Here is a 12,004-nt window from a genome sequence, read left to right as displayed (position 1 = left end):
TAACAGAGAAGATCAGTTCCCCCTTCCCCTTGCCACACCCCTCATTCCTCCTAACCACTGCAGAAATCTCTTTTAGACTTAGAGACAATTTTGGAGTGAGCATTTATTGAAGACCCAATACACCTTCACCTTCCCTTTTGGAAGAAGGTGTCCTTGAAAAGAGACCATCACAGCCTAAGACAACAAAAAGGAGCTTTTAAATCTAAATCTGATGCAAATGCTTTAGACAAGCTTGTGTTTACATCTCTTTCTCCCTTGGAAAATGTTGACATGTTTTTACAAGCAGTCATTGTCATGTTTCTGTATGTGGGAAAACACAAATCCAAATGGCATTATTGTTTCTTTTGCTTACTTATTTTCTTTTGGAATATTTTTTATGGAACTTTGTTTAATATTAAACAAAACATTATATAAGTTTTATTACTTAGTAATAAAAGCAAGTCAATGAATCAGTGAATCTCTTATCATCTAATGACCTATTATTTGCAGTAGATACCATATCAACTTTCTGTTAAAATATTTTAAAAAATCATTAGCTACCTTTTTTGGGTAAAATGACAAGCTGCTCTATTCTCATCTATACACAGGCTTCTCAAGGAAAGTATTTTTTTTTAAGTGCTGGGTTATGTCCAGAGGTGTTTAATAGGGAACATGAAATATTTGGTCTATTTCTGATTTCAAGTTTCATTGCTGGTCTTCTGCCAGTAATGGGGCTGGTACAAAGCATAACTTAACACCAGGCCTGGAATACAAACAAAGGAGGATCTGCTAAAATTCCTTGTTTGTTCTTGTTTGCTTTTATTATGTTAAAGATTAGAAAGAGGAAAATATAGATGTTGTCTGGGTCAAGCTGAACTGCAGCCCAAGGACAGATCCCTTTCAACCTATTGTTGGAAAGCCTAAATATCTTCCACATGGTTGCCTGGGTGGTTGGAATCTGCTGTTGGATATCAGTCTTCAGTAAATCCACCAGAGTAGAGAGCAGAGTTGTTTTGCAGGAAGGATGAGAGAAGACTTGAACGTTCAAAGTTGAAAGGTTGTGCTGTACTGATAAGAGTACTGCTGTACTCTCTTGGCTTCACTGTTTCTCTTTTCCTTCTTCTGCTGCTTCATTTTCAAGTTCATGTCTATAGTAACTCATCTGCTTTCAAAATAATTAGGCAGAAACCTGACATGATTATGCAGATCTGTATTTCTGGTAGTGGAGCCACTCTGTGCTGTGGGAAGAGTGCTGTTACTTAGGCTACATCAAGAGTTCTCCAGTCTCTCAAGTGATCTTCACGGGTCACTTAGTGGTGCTACAGTTCTGCCTTCTTGGTAAGAAAGAAAACCAAACTACCTCAGTTCCTGCCTTCTAGACAAAGTATATGCCTTTGAAAACTGAGTGTGTTTGTAGTGCATGATGTGTGCAGCAGTTTCTAGTAAAGAATCAAAGTTTATGAAAGGTTTCACATCAGCTACCATAATTGTTCCTGTGAAACTAACAAAATTGACTTTTCTTATTGTCATTTCCTGTTGTAAATAATTGGTGTACGGTTCAGATATTTTAATTACTTATTTAAAGTAGTTTTCCTTGCATGGGTATTGAAACTTTCTTTTGCTTGTGTTGATGATGTACTGGTGAGAGGTGTGGGAGACTGGGAAAGTGCTGGCAGCCTAAAGGGCCAAGGGGAAGCTGGAAGTCCCTGCACAGCTTCAGCACTTCATCTCTAGCTGTGTTCATACAGAAAGGATACATACAAATACACTGATCTTGTTCTGCATTGAGAGTCTCTTTGAAAAGAGGCTGTTTCTGGATTCAGTTAAAAGGAGAGATGTGTGGCTCATCCCCAGATCAGTTCTAGGAGACACTTCAAGTTCGAGGTCTTTCCTTAGATGACACCGATCTTCACTGTTCTGAGTTTTGCCATTCCTGTGCTTTCTGGCTGTCCAAGTTCCTAGGCCTGGAAATGGAGAAGAGTTGGAGAACAGCACCTGACATAGATTTAATGCTGAGAAATTTCATTGTTTTGTAAAGAAAGCTGATCTGCTCAAAGCTCAAAAGCCTTTAGTGTGTGTTTGAAGGGGCTGTTGCCTTGTATTTGTGCAGTTCATCTTGACATTAGAGTAATTTGTTAAAGTTCTTCAGACTCCAAATGGCTTTTGGAAAACAGCTCCCACCTCCCTCATCTTCATCAGTTATTTCTTGTTTACCTTACAGAGCTTGTTGGAGGCTCCTTAAGGCAACAGGATGAGAAATAAGTCACTGGAAAGTCAGTTTAGATGCTCATTTCTCTTGACATGTTGACTGGTTTAGAATGGCCTTGAGATTGTTCCTTATTCCTGGTAAAATTTGTTATGCTATGGCAAGCTTAGTGCTTGGATGATCTTTAAATATGGTTTAGGGCTATTACCATTAGAAATAAAGCACTGTGAGATTCCCTTACTGAAAGCATAAAAAAAGCCAGGCTCCCTCTGGAAATAATTAGAGTAACATGAGCCAAATTAACAAGTAGAATATGTGAGTCCTGGGGAAGCAAGGATAGTTCTCAATGATGATGAGAATGAGGAAGATTCAGGAAGGTACACAAGGAGCTGAGAGACAGAAAAATCACTCCGTCCTGGGAGGACAGTAAAGGCAATGGAGTCCACAGGCAGGAGGAATGTATGTGAGAGGGGAAGGATCAGTATATGCACAGTAGGGGCTGGGCCAGGATGGAAGTCCAGGGAACTTAAGGTGGAACCAGAGACTGGTTGAGGCAGACGAGTGGTCACCACAGCGTAAAAGGAAGAGCTCGTACACACATCAGGAGGTTTGCTGTCAGAGCTCTGCTGAGGCCACTTTCAGAGCTGTCACATGTTAGTCTGGGTGCTGTGCTTGCCTCCTGCCCCATCAGGGTATGGGTCTGTCTGTAAGGAGCTCATCTTCTCAGTGTACTGGGAATTACAAACAGTGTGGTAACTCCCTGTCTTTCAAACGGAGGCACAGAGGGACTAAAAGCTGCCTTGTTACACTCTGGAGATGTTGAGATACTCAAGTACAGTTTCACTATCAGCAAGTTCAAGCTAATGCCCTAATCACTGGATCATGCTAGCTCCACAGGGCTGCTGCATAAAAGGGCACGTATGCATAGACATGTGTGGGTGTTTAAGAGGCATTAGGTAATAAGATACTCTAGCTCTGAAAAGAATAAAAATCTCATCTGTATTTGAAAGCTGATTGCTCTGCTTTAGACTCTGGAAGTACTAGTAGACAGAGGACTGATGAAAACTGTATGTTCTGGGGTTTAGTGGCTGGAAATGAACCCACCTTCTGCTCCACTGAGCTGATGAGGCTTTTTATCCAGGCTGTACTGCAAGGGTGAGACAGCAGCTGGGTCTGACAATCTTGATGACCAGCTGTGTGAAAGGCTGTCCCTTACTTTCCCCATGAGGCAGCAAGGTTGAACATATCTTTGGGGAGTTTATTCTTTGTGTTCTGCAGGGATTACCAAATATGTCAGACAGAAGTATTGCTACTGAGGGGTGCCTCAGGCCCTGTGAAGGAAAGCTGCTTGTGTCTTGGGGGAGGTGCAGTAGGTTCTTTAAACCCCAATGCTGGATCCTCTTAGCCTCAAATGAATAATCTCCTTTCAGCAGCCATCAGTTCAGACTATGTAGTCACCAGGAAGCAACAGGTTCCCAGTGCTGGGGTGGAGAAGTCTGCATCCCCAGGTAGTATCTGGAACAAAATCACTTTCAGGGAATAGATTGTGCCATTCTTTTCTCTCCAGCGAAGTGCATCTCCTGAGGCCATCTCATCATACTCTGAAGTATCTTTTGTAGTATGTTTTCTTCTTAGAAAAATCAATTTAAATGAAGTAGAACTTCATGGAAGTCTATTAATTGTAGGAGCTTTTGCATGAATAGATTTTAAAAAGTAAGTGGAAACATTAGGATGGCTTTGGGAAGTTGGGTGAAACAAAGAGAGATGCTAACTTTGCATATATTTGTCTGATTTTGAGTAGAGTAAGATGGATGTATGTTTCCCACAGACTTTATAGAGCCAGGTTGGGGCAATGATGAAGGAATTCAGCTTCTAAGAAACAGAAGGAAGTTTTGTTTGGTTTGCAAGGCTGATACCTGGCAGCTGTGTCTGTGTTCCTGGCCAAGATGCAGCAGTGCAGTCATGACCTCAGTGAACAGGGAATTGAGTTCCCAAGGTGAAGATCTGTGAGGTCATTAACTTTACTTTGTTCTTGTAGTCAGAAAAGGAGAGTATGAACATAGAGAAGTAGCAAGCAATGAAGATACAGTGAAGCAGCAATCTCTTCAGCTCTGCCAAAAAAAAATGCAGCCCTTATCATTCAGCCCTTAACACTGTCTTCAGCCCAGCTAGAAGACAGCAATAAAAACAACATAAAAGAACACAGATGTATTTCTGAGCCTAGTTCAGATAGTTGTGATGTTCACATGCAGTAATTGAATGCAAGGCTGACCCCAAGATAGCTGTGTGCCATCTTTTTTCTCCTAATGGCTGTTCTCAGTCCTGCTCTCAGTTCTTACTATGGCACTTTGCCACTGGCTCCCTTGTGAGCTAATGTGGTTGCAGCAGAGGTTTTGCCCCTGATAGAGGAGGAATTTGCCATCTAAACCGGTTAGCTGTCACATTTGTGTTTGTTTCAAGTGTTGACTGTCTGGGGACTTTCTGCATTGCCAAAGTCCATTTGGCTCCCCTTGAAGAGAAGCTGGACTTTTAATATTATACATTCTCTTCCCCATTATTTTCTCTTCTCATTATTTTTCCACACTCTTCAGCCAACCTAATGCCATTTTTTCTCCTATATATTGTTTTGCAGGAGTACATTGATGCTCATCCAGAGACCATTATCCTAGACCCTCTCCCAGCTATCCGTACACTCCTGGATCGATCCAAGTCGTACGAGCTCATCCGGCGAATAGAGGCATACATGCAAGGTAGGCCAATATCTGTGCTCCTGGGGGCTCTTACTGTGACTAGAGAAGAAAGCAGCTTCCTTCTGGAGGCTGGATGTGAAGTTTGAAGTAGTGGTTTTGTGCCCCTTGCATTGTCTCTCCATGGGAGCACAAACACTGAAGCATTCCTGTGTCACAGGATTGCCCTCTGGAATCCTGTGCTCTTCTTTTTCCATATACACGAAGGAGGTTTGTAACTGATTAAAAATATGATGTGGATTTAATGGGGAGCATATTTACCACACCACAGTGAGCACTCTCAGAAATCTTCTGGAAAACATTGTCTTCTTGTTGTGTGCTGGTAAATTGAAATGACTGTACAAACTCAGCAGCTTGTAGTAAGAATCCTGAGGCCTGAAATTGAGGGAGAAAGAAAAACTGGTTTTGGAAAAGAAATTAAAGTGTAAATAGAGCTAAGGTCTTTGAGAAGTACTGGAAGCCTATTGCACAAGCTAATTGTTGGAGGAACATAAATGCATATCTGGTGCTGGCTTGTTACCTGACATAAACTATTGCCCTTAAGTGGTATCATTTGAGTTGTATTCCATGTTAGGAGTCATGCCTTTTGAACCTGAATAGTTCTGTTACCTTCTCATTTTAACCATTGTAACTGTTGAGTTAAGTTAGTCAAGTTAGTCTTTCATTCCCATTTTACTTCTGCTGCTGTCATGTTCTTGAAACATTTATTGGCTTTTGAATTTAAATCTAGAATAGCTCTGAGGTAACTCTTTCATATGTTAGACGACTGTAATGGGGGGAAATTGCATTTCTGAACTATGTTCTAATGGGATGTGTTTGGAAATGCCATTGAGATTGTGTTATCACTGTCTTGATGGGCAGGTAAGAAGGTCAGCAATTTGTATTTTTCTAGTTGTGGATTTATGGACATATTATTTGCATATAACCTCCCTGGCCACACTGGCACCATTCTTATGTAGAAATAAGATTAATAATTCACAGCATTCCCTCTTGTCTTTTGGAATCTGTTAGGGAAAAAATCCTCAATTAGTTCAGAATGATTTTGTTTTGGAGTGGCTGTTGCTGTTTGTGAGTGGGAGAAAGATGCTGAGGGAAACCTGTGCACTGAGGGAGTGATTGGAATTTTGTTCTAAGCGCAGAGAGATTCAGTAGAGTTTGGTTTTTTTCTTCTTTTTCTTAAATTGCTATCAGTACTATTGTTATCTCTATAAGAACAATATATTTGGGAGGGCATCCAGTTTTTGCAAGTAGTTTGTCTTCTGCATATTTCAACCTGCTTTGGTCAAACTGATGAGAAAAATAAATAAGTCCTTAAGGAGGAAAAAGAAAAAGGAAATTTGAATTCAGGTAAAACTGACAATTCAAAAAGAAGCTGTTAACAAAGCTGAGGAATGAAGTAAGGAATGGCCTAAGCTATTGTCACTGGCTGCTGCAGTGTTTGGTAACCATTATTTCCCCTGACCCTCTGTCCCCCTCCCCCCACCACTTTCCTCCCCAGTCTTATTTCTGTCTCATAATCAGAAATATCATGACCAAGACCTTGAACCAACTCTGTATTTAGCAAGGGAAATCTCAGGAGAGATGAATAATTGTCTAACTTCTTGTTCTGGCCTAAGTAGATCAGCCTCTGTATTCCTGCACATGGTGATCTGCAGTAAAAGTTACCCCACTCTCTAGGCAGTGCTGTGGGTTTTTCTCCCCTTCCTTGTTTTCACCTAAGTTATGTTTTCTCTGTTGCAGCTGCCATCTCATATCCCAAGGCCATGAGCACTTGATAACCCAAACAAGAAGCAATACATCTGTTAATAGCATGAACTCTTAGGACCCACATCTTTATTGTTCTGGAATTTCATTATGGAAGTAACTACTAAGAAAATAATATCCTAGTCTTTAGCTGTAACTAGAGAGCCTTTTTTATCACAGGATACAAAATTAATGTGATGGGTTAAGTTCAGTGCAAGGGATTGTCTCTTCTGAAGGAGTGCTGTAAACTTGGGAGGGTTGAGTTTATATGTAAGGAGAAGCCTTCTGCTATTCAAAGTCCTTCAAAAGAAAATTCAGTTTTTATTTACAGATCAGTTTTGGATTTCAGTGATTATTGCCTCTATTTCAATTATGTTTTAAAGTAACTATAAATGAAGTATCGTCTTTATTTATGATCCTCAGTTTACACTGAGGATTTATTTTAACCCTGTAGACCTTATGACAACTGTATAATGAAAGATTTGCACCAGTTAGGTTAAAGAGAGGGTGACCATGTGCTCTGCTGAGGTGACTGCATTCTGCAGCAGTAGGGCCCCATAAACACTTTGATTTTAACTCTAATTATTTTTCAGATGTCCAAGTCACTGTCCTTTTGCCAGAGAATTCTCCATGCTTCCTGAAAAAGGGAATCCCTATTTGAAAAGTCTTGACTGGGCACATGGACATTGTTAGGTTCTGAAAGTCCTGTATCCTGCTCTTCACGGAGTCCAGTGCCTGAGTGATAAGTACTCTGACCCAGCCTCCTGAGAGTGGTTGCTGGGACACTTTGTGGCTGAGGCACATCTTGTCTCTGCTACCAGTCCGTGGCTGCTAAAGAAACTGAGGTGGAGGAGAGCTGGGCCAGAGTTGTACCAGTGGTCTGAGGGAAAGCCTGGGGTTGAGCCAGGGCTTTCCATGTCCTAGTCTGACACAGTAACCACTCACTCCTTGTGGAAATAGAAGGTTCACAGACTTGCCCAATCACTGAAGTTGGAAAAGACCTCTTGAGAATATACAGTCCAAGTCCCTGTTCCAAGCAGGATCTCTACAGCAGGTTCCTCAGGTCCATGTCCAGTTGGGTTTTTGTGTTTCTCCACAGATGGATGCTGCATAACCTCTCTGAGCAACCTGCTCCAGGATGAACCTTGAACCTGGTGTGCTAGCATGCTCCTAGCAGCGCCGAGGTGATTTGCAGGGATTGTTTCTTTATTCAGTATAGACAGGGATATCTCCCTTGGAAGGAAGTAGGACTCTCTTCTGGGAAAAAAAATAGCTTTAAGAGATATTTTAACTTTGATTTTAAAGGATTCTATTTTCGAACCAATAGTCTGGCTGGAGCTGTGACTTCCTCTTTTTGCTGGTCTCTGTTAATTTGAGTGCAAGCTCTAAAAGAGCTAGTTATTCTGCAACCTGTGCTTCTGAATCTTTTCAAAAAAAGATTTGAAAAACTAAAGGTTGCATTCCAGTTAGTGTCCTGTATGAGCCATCAGGTGTATGTTGAAATGAATCACTGAATAGATTTTTTTTGGTGTCACAGTTGTTCTCTCAGCAGTTGTATTGCTTTGTTTACTTACCTCTGAAGAATTGCTTCTTACATAAAAGTGCTCTTGATCAGTTTCAGTGATGTTTGGTGAAAGATTAGGAGCATTATTTAGTAAAAATTTCATTTTTAACAGGGTATTGTATGGTGGGAACCGTGTCAGCCTTTTTAAAGCTCTAACTTAATGAAAATAACTAAATTTTCTGATGTATGTTGAAAAGTTGTGATCCTTCAGGTTTGAAATTCAAAATCTGACACTTAAAATTATGCTTAAGATGGTAATGGATGATCACTGTGACTGGGCACTCACTAAGCTTTTCATATTACATTTTTGTTTAAAGATTGAAAGCTTTTGAATTTCCCTACTTATCTTACAAGTAATAACCCAAATTGAAGGAACTTAAATGAAAAGTGAAGTAAACATGCTACTCATTCAGTGTGCTATCTAGTTAGTGTTCCCATCTACTCAGCTTCCTCTTCTGTCTCAAGTGACTTATTGGTTTCTCTGATAACGTTTGAACTTGCAGACCCTGAAGTTCATTTCTTTAAACACTTGCTCCTGGCTTTTTCTTCTATAGTTTTAAAATTTTGTTGTTCTTAAATTTAGCTAGAAATCTAAAATTTGTACAGACAATAGTCTTTGTGAAGCTCTCCTAGAAATGAGAACTCCTGCATAAGCTGAGCAGCAACTCCTTAGTTTCTCTCTTCCTAGCAGTTGTCTTTGAAGTATGGGAGCTATTTCCTCAGAACACTCTAAACAGTATACAGCCCTTTAGCTTCAATATTTTCATCCTGGCATGTAATAAAAATTATTTATGTTTGATTGTTTACTATTATATGAGATGCGGAGTTGCTGCTGTATGTGCTTCTTTCTCATTTTGGGGGTATTACAGAACAGATCACAGCATCCTTCTCTATTCCCTGGATTTCTTTTTATCAGATTCTGTCTTAGAAATACTCCTCTCACAGGAGTGTATCTTTTGTTACTAGGAGGCAAGCTCAGTATGATGAAATGAGTCAGGCATTTGATTTAGGGCTTGGGGTTTTCTATTTGGTGCTGGTTCTGCCTTGCTGTATGATTTTGGACATGGAGTGTCACCCCTGTGCATCCTGGCACTCATCTGCCTGCCAAGATGCCACGTTGCTTTGGGCAGAAATGCATCTTCAGGTGTACAAACACTACTCCCATACAGCAAGTGTCTGTGCCAAGCAAGCTGTGGAGGCTGGCTTGTTGTTCTAACAGAAAGTGTGGACCTGTTGTTGAGTAGAAAACTGAATCTACAATTCAACACCAAAGCAGATAGTCAGGGATGGGGTTTTTGGACATTATGGAGCATGTACATTGTTGGAGCAGTGCATACTTAGAGCTTCTCAAAATCAGGCCACCCAGTTAAAAGTGCATGAAAATAGCTGTATATACATAGCTTTAGGCACTCACCTTTTGAAACTGTAGCCTCTTTTTGCTGTGGCCTACTTTTCAGAGCTGTTTTGGTCAGAGGGGAGAGAAGAACAGTCACACAGGTCAACTTCTGACACCTCTTATTTTTATTTGAAGCTCCTATTATATTGAAGCCAGATTTTTCTTTTCATTTTAATGCCTCTTAATCACCCACCTGGCACTCACTTCTTTATGCAGGGACATGTCAGTAAGGTGTCTTTAGTTAGAGGGCAGATGCCAGCTACTGTAAATAACCACACCCATTTTTGGGTGCAGAACCTTACCTTATTGATTGTATGCTCTCTTTCCACCAAGATAGATGTCTTACTACCTCACTCAAAATGTGTGGTCTGTGTTCACTCACTGGATTTTAATTTCTGTCTGAAAACTAGTACACTTGTGTGGAAGGGAGGAGTTGGAATGGAATTGATATTCTCTGTGACTGTAAGCAGTTTGTCCAAAGTGCCTCAGCTCCCAGCAGTGTTCCACGTGGCAGTCTCTGTACCCAGCTGCCAGCACTTGGTAGGCCTCAGTCCTGCTCTGTGAAACTGGAAGCACACTGGGACATTTGCCCCAGGGAAGTGTCACCTGCCATCTTTCTCATAAAAGCTCATTCATTCATGGAGGAGGAGGATAACAAAGAGACATCAGCATGTTGGTGTTATGATAACAAGCCCTGGCTTTGAAATTGAAACTAGGCAGCTGCTTCCAAAGGATTAATCCTGTCCTGAGAGAGGTGGCAGGAAAAGAAAGTGGGAAGATCCAAAAGAAACTTGGAATCTTCTGTCTTGTACCATGTCTTGCTATTGTTAAAGCAGTTTACAAAAGGATTTTCCAGGGTAAGACTGTTGAAAGTTAGCAATTTCATTATCAGAAAATATGAACAAGGTCTCCATTCCCTTCCTGCTTCTCCTTTTCCCCTTCAGATTTTCATTATTTTGAGCTGAGTTCTCTGTCCCAGCATAGGTAGGAGGGAGCTGGGGGCATCTGTGGCTGTGATGGGCACAGTCCCTGTTCTCCCAGGCAGGAGTGGCAGCCAGCCAGCCCTGCTGCCACTGGCCTCCTGAGATCCATCAGCTTGGGGCTGTGCAAGGGACTCTGCAGGCCAACAGGCACAAAGCCCAGAGATTAATACAGAAAACATTCTATTGTTTTGTCTCACAGTGTGCCAGTCAGAGCTCCTTGAACCAACAAACAATCTTCATCTTGGATCCTAGTAGTCTTAATGGCCACCGAGCTTTCAAAATAAGCCTGCCTGTAAAAGTTCAGATGTTATTTTTGGGTGCACTCTTTAACTCTCATGTGCTGCTTTGACCAGATATGAGGAATCTGCACCCCACTTTCACTCTGGTTTGCTTATCTGAATCTGATAAGCAAAAGAAACAAGGCTGGACCTTTTATCCATTTATTACATACCAGTGTTGGAAACTTTTGTTTTATATCTACATGCATAATTTCAAAGCGTTTTTCTACTTGATAAAGCTGAAAAAGTGAAAAGGTTTATGTCTATTAAATGAGAGCTTCTATGAATTTTGTGCTAAGGGCCTGGGTGGATCTGAACATCAACTGAATCTGCATTTTATGGGGTAAAAATAAGCCATAACTGCACTCCATGGTCATAGTGCATTCCTAAGACATCTCCAGTTTTGATTTTATGAACAGAACATTGATTAATTCTTGAGGATTACTGTCTCTCTAGAATTAGGAAAAGAGGAGCAGGGATTCTTCTTGTCATGATGAAGTCTTCACTGAATAAACTAGATGTTTTAAATTCCAGCATGGTTGTGTTTCAAGTTATTCTGATCCTCTTGAGCAGCAATTTCCTTGGATGACATCCAAATTTCCCAAGTATCTGGGTGCTAGAAAAAGTAATGAAGGAGCATTGAAAGATAAATTGCTCAAAGTATAGATGTAAAACTTAACTGGGAATACTTTTTGCAGTAAGTGGCTTTTCACAGTGTTTCTACTCATATTGTCACAAGATCAAAGGTCAAGAAATAAGTCTTGAAAAATAGGACCTTTCATCTGAGTTGGAAACCAGTGTTTGGCTGATAGAATATTACTCCAGTTCTGGTGTAATGTGTTTATATCACTTTTGCTGCTGAAGAAGCAGTTTTTTCTGGTGTGGACAAGGAAATTAGCACCCCTTACAGTTTCTCAGATAAGTATCTAGCCAACATGTGGTAAGCCTGGTGAGATTAGAATCTCTCCTCATGTAGAGTCCAGCAGGACCTTAAGGCTTTATCAAGGTTGCATGGAATCAGCTGATGGTAACACTGCCTGGGAGGATGCTTTCCTTTACCACTAGGGCCACTAACATCCCATCTAAAATTGGCTCCCATTTCACTTAT

The 12,004-nt window shown here is 40.8% G+C and overlaps 1 protein-coding gene across 1 annotated transcript in view; it reads left to right on the top strand.

Moving 5' to 3' along the window:
- Positions 1-12,004, top strand: part of ITPK1 (inositol-tetrakisphosphate 1-kinase) — a 140,564-nt gene that overhangs the window by 71,955 nt on the left and 56,605 nt on the right. Inside the window, exon 4 of the mRNA XM_031066173.1 lies at positions 4,818-4,935. Within this exon, the coding sequence (XP_030922033.1) occupies positions 4,818-4,935 (118 nt within the window). The remainder of the gene's footprint in view (positions 1-4,817; positions 4,936-12,004) is intronic.

This window comes from Geospiza fortis, unplaced genomic scaffold, assembly GCF_000277835.1.
Source record: "Geospiza fortis unplaced genomic scaffold, GeoFor_1.0 scaffold23, whole genome shotgun sequence".
NCBI classification, from domain to species: Eukaryota; Metazoa; Chordata; class Aves; order Passeriformes; family Thraupidae; genus Geospiza; species Geospiza fortis.
Note: the sequence above shows the minus strand (reverse complement) of the source record. Positions and strands in the feature narration are given on the sequence as shown.